The sequence below is a fragment of the Anabrus simplex genome, chromosome 3, assembly GCF_040414725.1.
Source record: "Anabrus simplex isolate iqAnaSimp1 chromosome 3, ASM4041472v1, whole genome shotgun sequence".
NCBI lineage: Eukaryota > Metazoa > Arthropoda > Insecta > Orthoptera > Tettigoniidae > Anabrus > Anabrus simplex.
The window spans coordinates 45855195-45876755 of NC_090267.1; the positions used below are offsets into that span (position 1 = coordinate 45855195).

Below are 21561 nucleotides of genomic sequence, written 5' to 3' on the forward strand. Positions count from 1 at the left end.
GTCAGTCAGTCAGTCAGTCAGTCAGTCAGTCAGTCAGTCAGTCAGTCAGTCAGTCAGGACATGTTATTTCATATATACTTGCTTTACGTCGCACCGACACAGATAGGTCTTGTTGTCAACAATGGGAAGGGAAAGGGCTAGGAGTGAGAAGGAAGCATTCGTGGCCTTAATAAGGTACAGCTCCAGCATTTGCCTGGTGTGAAGATGAAAAACTACGGAAATCCATGTTCAGGGTTGCCGACATTGTGGTTCGAAACCACTATCTCACCAAATAATATTGTATTTTAAGTTTGACAATAATGGGCCACTGGTTATGTACAGCCACCTCAGACTATGATATCCTAAACCTCTAAAGGTACATTCAAAAATAATAACAACAAGAACAACAACAAAACCATAATAACTACAACAACAAAGTAAAAAGGATAACTTCGCAGTCCTGGAATAGGGACATATTGTGAAGTTAGAGCAGATCTCATTCTACCTTCGTCAATCCGACTGTGAAGGTACGATTTTGTTATTCTAACCATTGTCTCCTCTTCAGAGTAGGAAAGGATTTTCAGAATAAATGACCCTTTGTTTCTCAGTTCAGAAAAGGTTCTTTTTTCTCTAGTGTGTGGGAGTAATGCAATGGATAGAAATGCATTAATGACATATACTTCTTTGAATTTCCTCGTTACCGAACGGGTACTCAAATGTTAATCAGTATCACCCCCCTACAGTAACCGGATTTATGTCTGTCTACAATCGCCACTGTTACGAACAATAGCAGATGGTTCTTGACCAATAGTAAGCGACAGTTCTTGTGGAGTATTTAAGCATGCCGGTCCTGAAGCCGACTTGCCTGTCAGGTCTCCAGTGTTGCACGGCTGCACTCAGTTATGTCCAGTCTAGCTGGTCGCTCTTAGAGGGTAAAAGGGAGAGTTGACAACGCTGTGCCTCGAGTTGGGGAAATACTGGAACCCCGCGGACAAGGAATGTAAACACAGCCTTCCAGCTAGGCTTCAAAAGCGTGCCGGTCGTTAACGAGGATATTATATAATATTGACTCTGTCGGGCTACACGCCTCCTTTCTGCCTCTCCAGCTCAGCGAGTTGACGCTCCAGAGTCCGCACTCCTTCGTGGTTCGGCTGTGTGTTGCTGCTATCTGAAACAGTTAAAGGAAAGTTTGAAGTTCAGTATACCACAATACGTTGGGAAGTTAATGTGTGGATTAACAAGTACATGATAATATCCGAACTAAAGGTCTGCAAATTCATTTGTGCCGGGTCGATCAGCTCGGAAGGTAGGACACTGGCCTCCTGAGCCTCACTTGCGAGGTTCAATCCTGGCTCAGTCCGGTGGTAACTGAAGGTGCTCAAATACGGTAGACTTGCTGGCACTTAAAAGAACTCCTGCAGGAAGAAATTTCGGCACCTTGGCGTCTCCAAGAACCATAAAAGTAGGTGGTGGGACTTAAATCCATGTTATTATTATTATTATTATTATTATTATTATTATTATTATTATTATTATTATTATTATTATTGTACAGTTAAATTGTTGGGGCGTCCACCTCTGTGATGTAGTGAATAGTATGACTAGCTGCCATCCCCGGGAGGCCCGGGTTCGATTTCCGGTTCTGACACGAAATTTAAAAAGTGGTACGAGGACTGGGATGAGGTTCACTCAGCCTCGGGAGATCAAGTGAGTAGAAGAGGGTTTGATTCCCACCTCAGTAATCCTCGAAGTAGTTTTCCGTAGTCTCCTACTTCACCTCCAGGCAAATGCCGGGATGGTACCTAACATAAGGTCACGGCCACTTCCTTCACTCTTTCTTGCCTATCCCTTCCAATCTTTCCTTCCTCCCCTCCCCCCACGAGGCCTCTGTTCAGCATAGCTAAGGGAGCTGCCTGGGCGAGGTACTGGTTCTCCTTCTAAGTTGTATCCCAGACCAAATGTCCCACGTTCCAGAATACAGGAGGTGGGGCAGAGGTGGATACCCTCGCTAACTGCGAGGGGAATACCAACACTGGGTGGTAAATGGGATGGACCCCATACCAATCCTCGTTCCACATTTCAAATTTCGTGGCAGAGCCTGGAATCGAACCCGGGCCTCCGGAAGCTAATCACACTAACCACTACATCATGGAGGCGGACGGGAACTCGAGTCGATCACTTATTAATTGTAAAATGACCGTCACAGTTCCCTACTCCAACCGAAACCTGCTTGAAACGAGTCCGTTCAATCTTCAATCTCTGTTCAGCATCCTCAGGATACTGTAGCTATACGAGATGTGGTGCCCAATCCATTCCAAGGTTGTCCGTGGTAAAACGTCAAAAATATTAAAACCGGGCTCGATGCAACAGAAATTCATCTTAACCGTGGTAAGCTATCCATTCTACCACGGTTAAGTCGTAATCGAGTTTGGCGCACCCGGGCGTCAGTTTGGAGTCAGGCATGCCGTTACGGACATTGAAGCACTTCACCAACATGTGGAACAAGGTTGCCATCGACGTCTGGTAGCTTTGGGATGTTCGATTCATTTTACTGAATCGATTGGTTCGATTCCGTTCACGTTACTGAATTGATCCTGTTATCCGATTTACGACACATTAGAATCACCGTACCTACTACACTCACTCACTGCTCACTGCTTCCATCCGTTCTTCATTCTATGAACTACTTTCCTATGCAATGCCATCCAGGTTCAGGTTTCTCCTTCGAATCAAGTGTTGATGTTACAAAGCTTTACCCCCAAAACTAAAAACTCCATTAAATAACGATGCAGAATTAAGCAAGATGTAAAAATATCAGTCCAGTGAAACCCGTGATCTCGTAATTCGATGATTGAAATCTTGTGCAATGATGCGATATACGAACAGTTCTTCCAAATAAAAACATATTCCTGATAGGACATGAGCATGGCTTAACCATAGTGTAGGCTTGAGAGTTGAGTTAAATCGATTGTCGAATGCCCACTAAGTTATAATACCAAGATTCATAGCCTACATACTTTGGACTTATAATTTAACTACTTTTATAACAGTACGAATGATATTTTTAAGCTTTCAGTAAATAAGTATTTATAGCCGCGCAGCGTGTGTAATGCGGAGAATGTTACTATATATTTCATAACCACACTGGTATGTACATAATTATGACAGACTGTAACAAACTCAACGACAAAAATTCGGAAAAGGATTCCTCGTATAGAGAGGATAAATAGGCCATACTTCTTCTTTGTCGTTTAGGCCTACTGAGGACCACGGGGCTCGTATCTACTCTTCGGTAAAGTTGTTACTTTCTTCTTCCAATACTCCTTCATTTGCTGACTATGAGCCAGCTTTCTCTCCTCTGTCCATTTAGCTCCTGTAGTCTTTTTACTTGTAAGGGACGTTGGGAAAATTCTCTGTCGGATGCCTCGACGGAACAGTAGTCGGTCATGAGTTTGTCCCAGTGGGATATCTAGTTGTTCCATATCCGACTTAACTGACGTGATACATTTGTTCTTAGAAGCCTTGCCTCGTCCTGTCACTGTGAATATCCTGTTGGTGAGTCTTTTAGAATCCAGACGGGCCAAGTGTGCATAAAAGGTCAGGCGCATTTTTCTTATAGACGTGACGATGTCATCCTGGTGTTCATACAGTTCATCACTATGGCGGATTCTGTAAACGCCTCCTTCCTCTCTGATTGGTCCTAATATCCTCCTCAGGATATTCCACTCCTTTAACTCCAGCTTCCTGAGTGGGCCCTTCCTGGCCATTACAAGGCACTGGGAAGCATACAGAACAGATGGTTTGACGACCGAGTTGTAGTGTCTGAGTTTGAGGTTCTTCGAGAGGCACTTAGATGAATAGATACTACGACACGAGTGATAAGCCCTTTCAAACTTGATACATCTGGCATCTATGGCTAGGTTCTCGCTCTGATTCGCAGAGATCCATTCTCCCAAGTACTTAACTGCAGATACTTTTCGTATGGTAGCGTTTGTGAGAGGAATTGTAGAAGGGGCCTCCTTGATATTGGTCATAAATTCAGTCTTCTGGATGCTGATCTTCAGACCAGTCTTAACCGCTACACTATAAAGACTCTGTAAGTTGTAGGTAGCCTCATCTATATTGTTTCCCAGTAGAAGGAGGTCATTGGCAAAGGCTAGGCACGGGACAACGAGGTTGTCTCTCTTGTACCCAAGCTTCAGTCCAGCTCCCGGTGGTAGCATCGTTCTCCATTCCCTAATGATCTTTTCCAGGACACAGTTGAAGTGAATGCAGGGGAGACCATCACCCTGTCCAACTCCTGTTCTGATTGGAAAGCTTTCGGATAGTTCACCTCTGAACCTAGCCTAGGACATCGTGTTCCTCAGAGTGGCTTGAACCAGTCGTAGGGTCTTCCCATCCAGACCAAGTTCCCGTAGTATGGAGAAAAGGGTGTCTCTGTCCATAGAGTCACAAGCTTTCTGAAAATCTACTAGGACCACCACCCAGGTATGTCCACCTCGGCTTTTGTAATTGAGAACTGTCTTTTGTGTATCTGTTCTGGACAAGATCTAGTCTTACGGAAACCAGCTTGGTATTCTCCTAACTGTGAGTCTAGCTGTGTGGTGACTCTATCGAGCAGGGCTACAGAGAGGATCTTGTAGGTAATTTGTAACAAGGAAATACCTCTATAATTGTTGAGGTCTGTCTTACTTCCCTTCTTGTGGAGGGGATGAATCACGGCAGACGTCCATCTTTCGGGTAGGGACTCCGTTGTCCATATGTCCTTTATGTTTGATGGATGCTCTGCAAAGACTGGTCATCTGCATGTTTCCACATCTCGGCAACTATGCCGTCTTCACCTGAAGCCTTGCTGTTCTTGAGACCACCGATGATGTCCTTTATTTCTTCTCTCGTAGTTGGTTGAGAATCAGGGTTCCTGTGTGAAGGTTCATGGAAAATAAGCTTTTCTTTAGGTTCCTCTGCGTTTAGTAGCTTCTGGAAATAATCTGCAAGAGTTTTGGTGCAGTCTTTATTGTTCAGTTGAAGTTTTCCATCTGGCCCGTGGAGGATGAGGGTAGGAGCTGTGTACTGGGTCGTTTACTTTTTAAGTCCTTTGTAGAGGTCTCTTGAGTTGTTTCCCTGAAAATTATAATCAGCCTGTTGCATTAGGCTCCTGAGGTAATTTCTTTTGGCACTGCGGATGGTGTTAGCTGTAGCTTTTCTTTCATGAGGAAGGCTTCATAATTGGCTTCAATTTTATGTTGGTTCCACCTAGTCCAGGCTTTACGCCTTTCTTCTATAACCTCATCACACTTTGAACTACACCATGGGTGTTTGCCTTCGGTTGATGAGGCAGGGATAGTTTCTTGAGCGGCATCCAGCAAGGCCTTTTGTAAGGCAGGCCGTCCTTCTTTCTCTGTGTTCTTCCTGAGGATATCCTGAAAATCACAATCCTCATCGCGCAGTCACAGAGTGCTGAATCTGGGTATCTTATGACTAGTTTGGAGGTTGGTGTTTTTCTAAAGAGTTGCATATTAATCTTGACAAGTGAAAGGTAGTGATCAGAATATATGTTGGCTCCTCGTAATACCTTGACGTTCTGTGTGTCCGTATGATGTTGCCATGCTATAGCAACATGGTCTAACTGGAATTCACCAAGCATAGAATTCGGACTCTTCCAGGTTTTGGCCTTTCTAGGTTGACGATTGAAGGCTGTTGATTTCAGGACTAAGTTGTACTTGTCACAGAGTTCAATGAGACGTTCTCCATTTCTGTTTGTTCTCTTATGGGCTGGATAATAGCCTACTATCTTCCGGTACTTCCACTCCTTACCGACTTGTGCATTGAAGTCTCCCATGAGTATGATGGAATGGTGGGAAGGTATATTATCTAGAGTTTCTTCTAAGGTGGCCCAACATTGTTCTACATTTTCCAGGTTTGAACGGTTTGTGTCATTCGTCGGTGAGTGGAAATTTACGATTGTGTATGCTCTATTACGAGACCTGAGGGATAACGAAGAGGTCCTTCCGTTAGGTGAAGTGAAATCTAAAATTTGGTCAACCATGTTGTGGTGTACCGCAAACCCAGTATCAAATTGTGGAAGTGTCTTGATAACTCTTTCACCAGGTTTCCCCTTGTAGATTCTGTACACTCCGGACTCTATTGCATCCTCACCGGTAAACCGAGTCTCTTGTAGCGCTGCTATCATAACCTTGTACTTTTCCAGCACGTCAAGCGTTTGTTTGAGCTTGCCTACCTTCAGTAGGGAATTAATATTTACTGTAGCAAAGTGCTCGATGTTTCTCTTTGGTTGTCGTTTAGCAGAATTAGATGGAAGTGGGAAGTATGAAGGTGCAGGTTCCCCAGAATCCGATCACCTGCTTTCCCCAGACTGTGTGGGGGTGGATTGTTTACCATCTGGGGTACATTTCTGAATATTCTTTGTCTCCATGTTTCGAGTATTACGAGAGTCGTAATGGTGGTTACCTAAAAGGTAACGGGTTTTTAACTATCAAGGTTGTAAGCCTTGAAGCCACAATATTAACAACAGTTCTAGTTCCAAAAATGTATTAATTAGAAATTAATTAAAAATTAATTTCTGGAATTAGGGTTCAGTGATAGTACTATATGTTTCACGCCCAAGTAACTAATTTTTCTGTTTTTGAAGAAGCCTAGGTGCCGAACGTTTGCCCCGCCGGTGTTTTTAAAAGTGTTGTTAAATCTACTGACAAGAGGCTGGCGTATTTAGACACTTGCAACTGCCGCTGCCCAGCAGCTTGAGGTTACAACCCATGACATCTAAAATGACAACAGACTGTGGTGGGATTCGATCTTGTAGCCTTGGGCACATCAGACAAAGAAGTACAGCTTTCTTTTTCAGTTCTCTTTTATTTCCTATAACGGACGGAAGGATTTACAGTAGCAGTGCCTTTTATAGCATATTCACCCGCCAGCCTAGTTCTTGCTCTGTCATGGTATCGTGAAAGTACATTTGGTCAGGGGAAATGAATTAAAGCAGAGAGCAGCTAATGAACGTAAACCCGGAAAGCTTTCACAGAGGACAGAAGATTGTATAACATATATATGTTACGTGCGTGTGTAGTTCACTCGCTCTCATGACCCCTCAAGCGTGTAGGGTTCTTTAACGTTACAGCAAGGAAATGACATGCATAACTATGCTGGTATGTATATCATTACGTGTAGTCTGTACCAAACTCAGTGGAAAAACTTCAGGAAATGATTCCTCGTTCAGAGAGGACAAAAACAGTTATTTTTTTAATTCGCTTTACGTCGCATCAACACAGATATGTCTTATGGCAAGGATGGGATAAGAAAGGGCTAGGAATGGGAAAGAAGGGGCCGTAGCCTGAATTAAGGTACAGTCCCAGCATTTTCCTGTTGTGAAGGTAGGAAACACGGAAAGCCATATTCTGGGCTGCCGACAGTGGGATTCGAATTCCATTATTTCTCCAATGCAAGCTGACAGCTGCGCGCCCCTAACCGCACGGCCAACTCGCTCGGTAAAAATGAGAGTATGGTAACGTGGGTAGAAAAATGTAAATTGAAAAGTTGTTCGACCTTTTAGCGGCTTGATAATCAACAATCCTCTGTGGGTGGGGTGGTAGAACACATCCACGGTATTTCCTCCCTGTCATAAGAGGCGACTAAAAGGCGCTGCAGGGTCTCAACTTGGGAGCGTGGGTTAGCCACCATGGGCATTGCTTCCACTTACTTGTGCCAGGCTCCTCCCTTTCATCTATCCTATCTAACCTCCCTTGATCAACTCTTGTTCCTTTCCGACCCCGATGGTATTACGTACGGAGGCCTAGGGAGTCTTTCATTTTCTAACACTTCGTAGCCCTTGTCTTCCTATGAACGAAACCGTAATTTTTCGAAGTATCGGATCTTTTCCATTTTTCTTTCTAATTTGTGTTTTATAGATGATGATTGCCTAGCTGTACTTCCTCTTAAAACAGTAATCATCCCCACCTCTAAAGGCATCCTAAGCGTCAAACATGAGGTGTAATTGGAAACCGCCGTAGTCACATTGCTTTATTTTGTTATCTTTGTAAAAATCATATCGTAGTTATTTATTGCAATTGCAGTATCGATGTAGTACAAGTTATGTGAGTAAGTTTTACCGTGATTAACCCTGCAGTGGTCGGGAGACATACTTATTGGTGTTCCTGTTGTTGGAATACACCGAGTGCTTCCCCATCTCTGGTAGCTTCTTGGCTCCCGACCTTCAACCGAACACAGTAGTCCGCTCTCAGTTGCGTTGGAAAATTTACGTGTACAGGCTGCCCCGGTGCGACTGTTAACGTCGGTCTTTTTTGTCAAACTTCGCATTGTTAGTTTAGTATCCTTTTTCTTCTGTGTAACAATGGATGAAGCTAACTCTGCCTGGATTCGTTTCATATTGGACGAATCTGAAGATGAAGAAGCTCTTGGTCATTTCTGCCCGACAAACAAAGAGTAAGACATCCTTTATCTGCCCCAAGGGCCAACATTTCATTTGCGGAAAACATGGACAACTTATCTGCAGAATGTGCATAGAAATTGATTAAAGTGAAGTTTCCCTGTACTTGGATGTGTTTCTAAAATACATTATGATACATAATTCACACATACCTAAAAAAATCCAAATTTTTGTACCAATAGTTAAAGTGTGAAATTCTCAAAAATATGTTTTATTGAGACTATGTAGAAAATAGATGAAAGTGTTGCTTTGTGCATGTTAATGCAGGAAAAAGTGAAAAAATGATGTGAAGTACATTTTATTGTTACCATGCTTTACCTTTCACAAGTTAACAGAAAACAATCGGTTTTTCAGTGTAATTACAAAAATACATTTTTTGGTTAAGAAACGGGATAGTTAAATATTGTACTCATCTAAACTGCATTAAAATAAACGAAATAATGTCCTATAATACTGTAATTGGAAATAAAGTATAAAAATCTAACAGTAAAACACTGAGAAAAAATGGGTCTGAGAGACCCGGTGCGACCATTAATATTGACAAAACCCATACGACCACTCCAGGGTTAATGTTAGTGGACCACGAAAAATTTGAGAAGTTATTGGAAATGTCTTCCAAAACACTCCGTGTGAAATAGAACAATGTTTGATAATTGTGTTAAATATTTAATCATTCACTTTCAAGTCGTAATAATTGATTTTTATTAAAGAAGTGCGTGTAAGTTTACAAATAAGAACACATTTTAATTCTAAGTAATGAAGGTAGGTTTCCGTGGCTCACAGTATTAACGTAAATTAATAAATGAATACTGGATTAAAGCCACTGTGTTTATTTAATGAAGCCGAGCTTCCAGCCAAATTGCATTGGCCTTCATCAGGGCAAGTTAAGTTATGCTTCCGACAGTGAGCAAAGAAATTCAAAGGAACATGGAAGTCATGACCGTAGTATCCACGGCCTACCCCACTAAGAGGACTCAAGGATCGTCGTGCTGTAATTCACCGGCCTATGTCGACGGTTTCGTGAGCGCGTCACGCTGTTCCATGGTGGTGTTATGCAGGTATTTCTGCAGTACAGGTCTCCATGTCTTCCCTGTTGATGTCATTTGGGCGCAGTTCTATCTCCATGGCTTCTCTCACCAGTCGAGCATAGAAGTCTTTTATAGGCGCGATGACCTTCGCCTGGTCAAAGAGGATTTCATGGTCTGTGCTGTAGAAATGTTCTGATATGGCAGACTAGGTTATGGCATTCTCCGTGGAGGATGAAAGAGCGACATTCTTTACCGATCTAATGTGTCCTTTCACTCTGGTGCTGACAAGCCTTTTCGTCTTGCCCATACATGAGCAACCACAAATTATAACACTCTTACATTTTTAGCCTCAATTGATGTAAATTTTAATAATATTTTTGTGTTTTTATATTTTTGGTAATTAAGTCGTATTGGAACACAAAATATATTCCACTAAGCTTATTTTTCATTGTGTCTAATTAAATCGCAGTGTAATAATAATAATAATAATAATAATAATAATAATAATAATAATAATAATAATAATAATAATAATAATAATACCGGGAGATACACCTAAACGCCGCGCATTCAAAACTAGCGCCTAAAAGAAACCCTCTATCGATCAGAAGTGAAACAAATTATACAACAAGTTAGAACTTTAATCAGAAGATGTCTCTACTGAAAATTTAATTATTTGTTTAGTCGTAAAGTTTCCTAAACTGAGTGAGTTTCTCCTCGTTTTGTTTGCTATTCATCAAGAAGTTTGGACATTCTTCCATAGATGACACTACCAAAAGACTATGATCATGCACCCTGGTGCAAAGTGAACGAACTTATAATTTAAAGAAGTTTTGTATTTCTAGGTTTTTTTTTTTACTGATTGATGTTCATTTATTTTTGGGTTGGCAATATTTCCTTTTGATTTCCGCCAGTTTTTAATCTAGCCAATCCCTAATTCCTGTAGGGCCTAATTAATTTTCCTCCTATCATAGGCTTATTGTTCGGTTTTGAGCGTTACTTTTGAATTGACCAATTAAATTGAGAGGGCGTGGCTGGTGTAGTCTTGAATGATCTCGAACCTTCCCGGAGGGTTTATAAACTGCGGCTTTTCACGTTTCTTGGCCAATTGATCGTCGTCTTATTAAGTGTGTGCGTGTCAAAGCAGGAGGCGGGCGGCCTCTTCATCGACAGCTAGAACATCTACCAGGTAATAGCCACATAGCTTATTCTTTCTTTCTACCTCCGCAGTTTAACCCGAGGGAATGGTCTGAATCTTTAACTGTTAACCTACTTTTCTAAAATATAACTTTCTTCCGACTAATGTAAAAATTTCATTAATCTTTAACTGTAAATCGGGAATAGAGAGTGATGTACCCTCTCGAGCTCCCCTTCATCTTGGCTTGAGGTGACTACGTTTGTAACTTTTCTTCGGTAATGTGTTAAAGTCATTTCTATACGAGTCACCTCAGTAGTTTGGGAATAGCCCCTGTTTCATCGGCCTAGAGCCCTTTAGGATTTTAAGGTTTCATTATCTGGAGCGCAGTGTTCGCCTCCATTCAGTTCGTGTTTCGGGCCGTTTACTTAACCTGATTCTTTTATCTAAGGCCCCATAGGTTGGGTATTAAATACCCCTCTATCATAATTTTTTTTTTAAATTGTAGAATAAGAGTGCCTTGAAAGGCCAGAGATTGTAAGCTGATGTTGCATTGAGTACGCTTGAGAAATTGAGAGACTATTAGCTCATTTCCAAAATGTTGTAAGAGTAATGAATGCCTCTTGAAGGCTAGATGTTGTAATTTTGGAAGCAAGTGCTCTTTGAATTATAGGATTTCAACCCTTGATTAAAGTTGTCCTTTTTTTGAATGGTAAATTTGAGCTGGGAGCTCAGGAATTGTAAGACGAGGGGCTTGAAGCCTGCAAAAATCACAAAATTTTGGATTTTCCTTGTCTTGCTTCTAGATTGTCATTGTTTTATTGTTATGAAAAATTGTTAAGTTTGAAGTCCTAAAAGAAATATAACCTTTGTTAAAGTTCTAAATCAATTCTTGATATTGTAGATAGACCCATTCAAGCCCGCACCTTCTTTCACCTCTGCGTTCCACAGATAGCCCGGAATAATAATAATATTAGGACCAAAATGTGAAAATGGATTTTGTATGAAAAAGAAACCACATTAAATTTATCAAGTTACAGAAAAAAAATCTCAGACACAATCAGGAAACTATGATTACAATTTTATGATCACTTACACAGAGTAGATAATAATAGGCTCGCTAAGAAAATTTTAAACTTAGCGTTATCAATGAAAAATCACAATAATTGGCTAAAAGAAATCAGTGAAGACTTAAATGAAACTGACATTAATGAGGAAACCTTTCAAGATAAAATAACATTCAGAACTTTAATTCACAAACACGAATTCTCTACAAAGCCTACCCGACTAAACACGGGCAGGACTGAACAACGTAAAAAGGATCACAGCAAGAACACACAGGGAAGTGAAGAAGAAAAACAAAAGTACTAATACGTTATTTGCGCTACGTTGCACTAATTACTTTTACAGTTTTCGGAGACGCCGATGTGCCAGAATTTAGTCGAGTAGGAGATCTTTTATGTGCCAGTAAATCTACCGACGCGAGGCTAACTTACTTGAGCACCTTCAGACACCACCGGACACCTGCCACGTTGGGATCAGAAGGCCAGCGCCTGAACGGTCTGAGCCACTCGGCCCGGCAAGATAATCACAGTGTAATGTAATTTGTACGGTTTGTGTATAACACTATATTTTGAAGAATAATTAATGCAGTGTGATTAAAATTGTTTAATTATAGAATCATACAAGTGTCTGAATTACTTAGAGGATCAATATTAAATGCATTATGCTAGTCCTATGTCCGCCTCTGTGGTGTAGTGGTTAGTGTGATTTGCTGCCATCCCCCGGAGGCCCGCGTTCGATTCCCGGCTCTGCCATGAAATCTGAAAAGTGGTACGAGGTCTAAAACGGGCCCCACTCAGCCTCGGGAGGTCAATTGAGTACAGTTGGGTTCGATTCCCACCTCAGATATCCTCGAAGTGGTTTTCTGTAGTTTCCCACTTCATCTCCAGGCAAAGGCCAGAATGGTACCTAACTTAAGGCCACGGCCGCTTCCTTCTCTCTTCCTCCTCTATCCTTTCCGATCTTCCCATCCCCCCTGTTCAGCATAGCAGGTGAAGCCGTCTTGTTGAGGTACTGGTCCTTCTGCCCAAAGTCTCACGCTCCAGTATACTGCCTTGCGGCGGTAGACGTGGGATCCCTCGCTGTGTCCGAGGAAAAAAGCAACCTTGGATGGTAAACGGATTAGGAAAGAAAGAAAGAAAGAAAGAAAGAAAGAAAGAAAGAAAGAAAGAAAGAAAGAAAGAAAGAAAGAAAGATGCTAGTCCTATAAGTAATATCTATCATAACAGACTATCATCGGGAAACCTCGTATCTCCCAATGTTCTTGTCGGTGGATGCAGAGTGGGCTTCGGTCTACAGGTGGCCACGGCTGGTAAAGGCTCTGAACTCCGACTGACCAACCGACCGTTCGGGAGACGGAGAGGGGCTGGTTCCCACTGTCGGCTGTCCTGAGAATGGTTTTCCATGGTTTTCCGTTCTCCTGCACTAAGGCGAATGCCGGGACAGTTCCGTTCCTAGTATAAGCCACATCCGAACACCTCCTTCACCGTAACACTTCTGGCCTGAGAGACGGCGTTGCCGTCTAGGAGGCCCACCTTCCCCTTCAAGGACGAAATGAAAACGTTTTAGTAGTATACCTCTAAAATCTAAAGATGATTTCTGACAGCTAGGGCAGGAGGGAGGGGCATTGCACGTGCCATTTCACGATGTTGCCACATTCCAGCATTCGTTTCTTTTACCCCTCGCTTTCGGCTCACTTGTTCCCTCGTACATTCAGACCGCTGTGATCTATTGTAGACTACCTGGCCAGACTGTGACTGACTTGGTCTCATGTTCCGTTACGTTTAACAGGGACCGGCCTGATAAGCTCAGACAGTACAGCGCTGGCCTTCTGATCCCAACTTACTAGGTTCGATCCTGGCTCAGTCCGGTGGTATTTGAAAGTCCTACAGGACGTCAAATCAGTAACATTATTATTCTTTAACAGGGTGGTACCTTTAGCCTGACAAATCCTTCAGCATGCCCTTTGTCCTCTACTTTGTCTCGGTACACCTTATTGGCATAAGTATAGGACATAAAATAATTTCACTTCCTTGGTGATCAATTATCACACCACGGCTGGCGGTATTTTTTTTCACGAGGTGGACGAGTCCTGGGCCTTCGATTATTTACACTACACTCACTCAGCCACTCAGTCACACTCGTTAGCGCTGCCACGGTCCACAGCCTACACGTCAGTCTTGCAGCTGGGGATAGTATCCGCTGTTCACTCAACCCGTCGAACCCCGTTCGCAGTCTGCACACATCGGCACCCAGTGCTCCCTTCGCGCTGCTCCAAAACAACCAAGGTTTTTCTACAGCAGCCGTCACAAGAGACTCACACACACGACGTCAAGGAATTAGGAACGAGTCCTCGGCTCCAACAGACATATACCCCATCAGGCTGACACCTCAGCCCAGGCTGCACTCTTCGCTAACTCACACCAGCAAACTCAATCTCACTCTCACTAACTGCAGGCAAGTCACTCCTCTCTTATACACCTGCGCCGGCCCTTCCAGAACAGTCCGAACGCTAGATGTGTCCAGGAACCTCGCGAGTTGGAAGACTCCAGATTAATCGTCTGGTAATTTCCATCGTCCCATGCGGCGCGACCACGGACAGAAGCGAGAGAGGGCCGGTCTAGCACGTAAATCTTGCTCGTTATTGGCGCGGTCGAAGCGTAAGCGGGTGGGCCGACACAGTGACGAGCCCGGCCAATAGCAAGTTGGCACGGTGGACGCTATAACTATTATTATTATTATTGTTATTATTATTATTATTATTATTATTATTATTATTATTATTATTTATTATTATTAGCGTATTCTCCCAATAATGGAAGACGTTAAGCAAACAACTCAATCAAGCTTTCTTTGGATTCTTCTTGTTCTTCCAATAGGCTTTCATTCTCTCTGAGAAGGCTTGTTTACGTTCTTCCGACCATTTCGGTCTGCACTGTTTTTGCTTTGGTTGCTCTGATGTAACTTCCCACTTGTTGACTTTGTGTCTGAAGATGTCTCTTTCTAAAATGTCTGTTGCACATATGTTTGCGTTTTTGAGGTCCTTTCGAAGTTCGTCCAGCCAATGTGTTGTATTCTTAAGTGAGCTAACATAATTTAATATTCTTTTTGACAGTCGATTTTCTGGTAATCTTGTGAGGTGTCCAAAGAATTTCATTCGTCTTTTCTTAATGTCAATTTCAATGTTTGAAACTTTTTCTGTTGTTTTGATTGATTGTAGCCTGTAACCATCTTGGGTATATCTTGCTCCTAGGATTTTCCTGATGATCTTCCTCTCTTGCTTTTTTATTTCTTCTAAATCTTGATTTCTGTTAAGTGACAATGTTTCACTTGCGTAAAGGACTGTTGGTTTTATGACTGTGTTGTAATGCCAAATTTTTGTCTGTCTTGACATGCATTTTTTGTTGTAGATATCTTGAACTAACCCTAATGCCTTCTTGACTTTTTGGAGACCGTTTTGCTGTGAGATATTCTCAAGGCCTGTCGGTTCGATGAATTCTCCGAGGTATTTAAAGTACGAGACCCGGTCGATTTTACCGTATTTTGTTCTCAAGCTCGTGATATCTGTCTTTGAACAGAAGAATTTAGTTTTCTCAAATGAAATCTGTAGTCCCACTTTTTCTGCAGATTCCATAAGTATCTCAAGCTGCTTGATGGCAGTCTCCTCATCCTCTGTTAAAATCGCCAGATCGTCCGCAAATGCAAGGTATGGTACGTAGAGGTTGTTTTTGGGAAAGCCCAATCGGATCGGTTTCCAAAATTCAAGTTTCTTGAGTTCCTTCTCCCATTCTTCCATAATCTTGTCTAGGACGACGTTGAACAGAATAGGAGAGAGTCCGTCACCTTGTCTCACACCTGTTTGAATGTCGAAGGGTTCTGAAATTTCTCCCATAAATTTCATTTTAGATTTTGTGCCCGTTAGTGTTTGTCTTATGAGGTCTAGGGTTTTGGGATCTAGTCCTCTCTCTTCTAGAATTTGGAATAGTGAGGGTCTTTCTATCGAATCATATGCCTTTTTGAAATCTACAAATGTGCATACCGTAGGCGTTTGTCTGAGGGCTCGTAGTTTAAGTATGGTTTTGAGGTTGAAAATTTGTTCTGGGCATGACCTGTTTGGTCTGAATCCTGCTTGAAATTCCGATAATTTGGGTTCTAATTGTTGTTGTGTTCTATGCAAGAGACAGGCTGATAGTATTTTGTATGTGACTGATACAAGTGAGATTCCTCTGTAATTGTTTACGTCTAACTTGCTGCCTTTTTTATGTAGTGGATGGATTAGAGCAATCTTCCAGTCATCCGGGAGCTTTTCGGTTTGCCAAATGTTTTGGATTATTTGTGTAATTTCTCTGAGTGAATTTGGGCCTAAATTTTTCAGAAGTTCAGCTACAATTCCGTCTTCCCCTGATGCTTTGTTGTCTTTAAGTTTCTTGATATGTGAATAAATTTCTTCTTGAGTTGGTGGTGACGAATTTTCCGGTATGATTTCTGGCTGTACTTTCGGGAATCTCTTTTTGGGTTCTGGAAAATTTAAAAGCTGTGAAAAATATGTAGCTAATTCTTGGCAGTTTTCCTTATTTGTTAAGGCTAGTTTACCATCGTGCTTCCGAAAGCAAAGGTTCTGTGGGGAATATCCTTTAATTTGGTTCGCAAAGGTCTTGTAGAAATCGTGTGTGTTGTAATTTTTGAAGTTGTCTTCAATTGACTTCAGTTGGACATTGATGTATTTCCGGTTATTTTGTCTTAAAATCTTGGATACATGCTTGCGAACTTCGAAGAATTTCTTCTGTGTTGCTTCTGATTTGTTACAATTGTAGTTTTGAAATGCCTTTTTCCTTTCTTCTAGTGCGGTCTCACATTCTTGATTCCACCAAGGATGTTTTGGTTTCTTGTGAAGAGGGATTAGGTCCTTCGCCGTTTCGATGATTTTAGTCTGGAAATTCTCCCAGCTCTCTGCAGGTCGTGTTTCCCATTCTTCTGAAATTTTGGAGTCCTTGATTTTGTGCAGATCAAATTTTGGAATCACCGATGTTTTCCTGTTGAATTTCCCTTTGGGTGTGAATTTAATTTTGATTCTGCTTAAATAATGATCCGAATCGATGTTAGCACCTCTGCGCACTTGCACATCATGAATTTCCTTTTGGTAATCATATGATATTGCCACATGATCAATCTGAAATTCTCCTAAATGATGGATGGGTGATCGCCAAGTTTTTTGCTTTTTGGGATTCTTCCGGAATGATGTTGACATAATTTTGAGGTTATTTTGTTGGCATAACTCAATGAGGCGTGTGCCATTTTTATTGGTGAATCTGTGGGCTGGATAGTCTCCCACTGTCCTCCTGTATTTGTATTCCCTGCCAAGCTGTGCATTGAAATCACCGAGTAGAATTTTCACATCATTTTTAGGGATTTTGGCCATTTCTGTTTCAAGTTATTATTATTATTATTATTATTATTATTATTATTATTATTATTATTATTATTATTATTATTATTGTTATTGTTTGACTTTATCACATAATTGTTATCTTTACTTTATCATCATTACAACTTTTACCGGTGTGAATACATATAACTGATTTTTATTGTAATATTTAATTTCACATTTTAAGAAATTTAATACGGTATTATGCCTCATGGCCACAAATGACGGAAAATCTCTCCTACGGTGTTTCCTGGCACTTTCTGCGGACATGACACAAAATCATCATCGCAAGACACTTAATTCTACACACGCCACATATACAACGCGGTGTCATGATTTACTAATTTAAGAGGACAAGCATTTACATTTCTAACTGCAAAGACTTAATAGTGGAATTAGACAGACCTGTAATTGTGCTGATTGATGTGGCGTCATTTTGGCTGCATTTAGAAATCCAGCAACCTCCGATTTAATGCCTCCTAATGATAGGTGTCATTCTTCACTTAAATACTAACTTAACAATTACACTGACTCTGCACTTGTTTTGATGCAACACAAATTAATTTTCTTGAACATCAGCTGGCATAATAACAGATTTTATGATGTACATAACACAAAATTGACCACACCGCTCCGTTCTCGACCACTCAACTGATGGAAATCGTGGAAATCTCCTACCCCTTCCCAGGTGCTTGCCAAATGTAGCCACTGGGCGGATATACTATCTCGCACAAGAAACCAACTGTTCTCCCTTACAGATTGTGAAAGGAACCGTGTTAACAACAATTTTAAAGAGCTATCTGGGACTTCGCGGTCCCCCTCGCAGAAGTTCATCAGTCCTACAAATAGCCACTATGATATTTCCACCTACCAGGATGAATGTCGTAAATAAAATTATTTAATATCAAAGTTGTCTCTATTCCTCCTCAATACTTTATACACTTTGTATCTCTCAACCCAGCCTATCTTCTAACACTTTAAAATTTTGTTGGTTCTCTCTTTGGTGTCGACTGTCGCAGGTTCACTCTCTCGGATCGATGATTGCTGGGTGCTTCTCTCATGGTCAGAGTGGGTATTTGTACGAAATCAAGGGACGCATTATAACGCTTCCCACCGAATTTTCTGAAACTCACACCGGAGATTCTGCCTATTTTACCGATCACAGTGGTGTTGCTCATTGATTTCTCATGCTTCTTTCATCGGCGTAATTAATTAATTCCGTGGGTGACTTTCCTGTTTATTGTGACTCGATGCTATTGCCTCGTATCATGCACACAACCGATAGACAGGCGAACTTCTCTCTGGGCATAATTAAATATATTAACCCCCGTGAAGTGAGCTTGATCGAATGATTTCAAAATTCTTAATTAATTACCTCCTCATTAATTACCTCCTCACTAAATGACATTGGCGAAATATATCCCAATAGGAGTAATTAGCCAAAATTTTATTATTAATTTCCTGAGGTTTTCCGAAATGTTCCGTTCTTGCTCCATGTTTTGGGTCACTTCCTGCTGTGAGTAATAAGCAAGGAACATCAGGGTAGCTACTGTATTTACAAAGACGGATGCGTGTTTACCGCTCTCGCAGCTGACCCTACATAGCCGTGCGGTGGTTCATTCTGCAATGTAGAATTATGGGCTCAATATATGCCTGTCATGTCCAGTATAAGGAGAAAATATTTTTTAAAAAATTTCGTCGAAAATAGCAGAATAGTCTTTAATGGAGGTCAGGGGGAAAGCACTACTCCCTAGGACATACTCAGGCTGTGTATAATAGAAGCTTAGGAGAAGGTCTAAAATATAATTCGCAAATATCACCATTAATACTGATCATATCGATTAACGCTACATACAAAATGTGTAGAAAATAAAATTTCAAATGTTATCCAGAGTACAAATGGTTCCTACAACGAACAATAACAGAAATATTTACAGTATTATATCGTTAAATCATTTCCTGTGTACTAGCGACGTTCAACTGAGTTGCGCGAGTTATCCGACTTGCCTTTTGTCGAGCCATTGGTTACGGTCGTCGGTGCTGTGATAGCCAAAGTTCGTGTGTTCGGGCTTTGCCTTTGAGGAGCTGCTGTATTAGGTGATTACTTTCGACCAGCAGCCAGCTCTGGAGTACTCAAAGAACGTTGGTTGTAAAGAGAGAAGGGAAGGGATCACGGGACTCAAGTATGGTGAGTGCTGGACTGGAAGAGATTCCGACATCCTACTAGCTTTGTTTCCCTTCGGGTGATTATAAATCAGTAAACATTTGATATTCAATCGAGATTGGATAAAATGTAATAATATTTTTACGTCACTAGTTTGGACGGTTTTCGAAGACGCGGAAGTGCAAGAATTTTGTCCCGCAGGAGTTCTTTCATGTGCCAGTGAATCTACCGATACGAGGCTGACGTATTTGAGTACATTAAAATACCACCGTGAATGACCCTGGATCGAACCTGCCGAGTTGAGGTCAGTACGCCAGCGCCTCAACCATCAGAACCACTCAGCCCAGGTGGAAAGAATTTGGCCATTGATATAATAATAATTCGCCTTTGTGGTGTAGTGGTTAGCGTGATTGGCTGCCATCTCCGGAGGCCCGGGTTCGATTCCCGGCTATGCCATGAAATTTGAGAAGTAGTACGATGCCTGGAACAAGTCCACTCACCCTCGGGAGGTCAACCGAGTAGAGATGGGTTCCACCTCAGCCATCATGGAAGTGGTTTTTCGTGGTTCCCCCTGCTCCTCCAAGCATATGCCGGGATGGTGCCTAAATTAAAGCCACGGCTGCTTCCTTCCCTCTTCCTTGTCTATCCCTTCCAATCGTCCCAGCCCCCTACAAGGCCATTATTCAGCATAGTATGCCAGGCCGCCTGGGCGATGTAGTTGTCCTCCTCCCCAGCTGTATCCCCCGACCCAGCCTCTCAATCTCCAGGAAGGTAAATAGACTAAGAAAGAAAGTAAGAAAGAAGATAATAATAATAATAATAATAATAATAATAATAATAATAATAATAATAATAATAATAATAATTATATGGGGAAACATGAGTTTTCCATCGTATCTGAGATTCTCTGATGTGAAACTTAGATTCCTCTGGATTGGAATTACGGCTTAGTATTCTCGATAGCGCTTGGTTCCCCTCCGCGCAGTTTCTGGACTTCTTGGAGAATCGTCATTAATTTTATCAAGACTAAACAAGGCCTAAGTGTGAATCTGTTATCTCTGCTATCATCATAGTATCATAATATCCTCAACCCCAAAACTGGTGTGTAACAGAGGAGTAGTGTGTTGTTCGGTTTCTTTCAGCCATTCGTCTTATTTCGTGGTAAGGTCGTCCTTATGTGGCGCTATTGATGAATACTGCTGGAGATCTTACGATGGGTATTCTGCCTTCAACACATCCTTCCAGGGGCGTGGTGAACCAATTGGAATGCTGTGTCAGAAGACAAATAACTTGAGTTCTCCTTTTGTCAGTATCATGAACGGAACTGATCATCTCTTGTATTAGAAAGTGTACTCCTTCATCTCGGCTACCCTCATCGCAAATTAAAGTTGAGTTCTCCTTTTCTCAGTATCATGAACGGAACTGAACATCTCTTGTATTAAAAGTTGTACTCCTTCATATCGGCTACCCCCATAGCAAATTTAATTTGAATCCTTCTAGGCTTTATTTGTACCAACACGTTTAAACGGAACGTCACAGATAGGAAATAGACGGACATTACCATGAAGGCAGAAACATTTATTTTTTTACATACGAGACTCATAATCGAATATGACGTCCACCCCAGGAGGTGACCGCTCAGTTCAACAGCAATGTCATTAGATATGCACCCAGTTGTTTTGTACTGTTTTCGGAGGTGTCGGTGTGCTAGAAATGTTCTCCTCCGGGATTTCATTTACTCGTTGATAAATATACCGACTAGAATCTTGCATAGTTGAGCACTTTAAAATACTGCTGGACGGAGCTGGGATTAAACCTGCCACGTTAGGTCCAGAAAACCAGTGTTCTACCCCCCGAGCCACACGAACTGGCTACCTCACTTCAGTATACCAAATTATACCGCTGAAATTAGTGTCAGAAAATGTGAATAAAACATATTACACCAAATAATAAATAACAGATTTCTCGTCAGTAACGTGCTCCTACCTTGAGGGCCTAGTAGCCGCTTCTCCAGCAGAATTATTGGCGACTCGAACAGCAGAACAAGAGGAATAGCCAACCCTATCGAGATGAGCAAGTCACCCATGAAATCTGGAATCTGTAACAGAATGATAGTATGCAAATAGAACGAAATGTGGCGAAGAGAATTCCTAAAAAGGCAAAAAGTCATAGAAACAACGATAGTTGAGTTCCGTAAACAGGTTGGTTCACAAGAAGTAACCAACACTTAACATTTAATGAATAACAGAATATGTTTCAAAAGATCAAGATTCTATCTCAAGTCACTCCTTTGGGAAATAATTTTCA

The 21561-nt window shown here is 41.6% G+C and overlaps 1 protein-coding gene across 1 annotated transcript in view; it reads right to left on the minus strand.

Annotated features, from left to right (window-relative positions):
- Nucleotides 1–924: 924 nt before the first annotated feature.
- Nucleotides 925–21561, minus strand: part of LOC136866644 (nose resistant to fluoxetine protein 6) — a 77005-nt gene continuing 56368 nt past the window's right edge. The window contains exons 11-12 of the mRNA XM_067143762.2: nucleotides 21241–21352; nucleotides 925–1147 (exon numbers count right to left, since the gene is read on the minus strand). Coding sequence (XP_066999863.2) covers nucleotides 1059–1147; nucleotides 21241–21352 — 201 coding nt within the window. The 3' untranslated portion in view covers nucleotides 925–1058. The remainder of the gene's footprint in view (nucleotides 1148–21240; nucleotides 21353–21561) is intronic.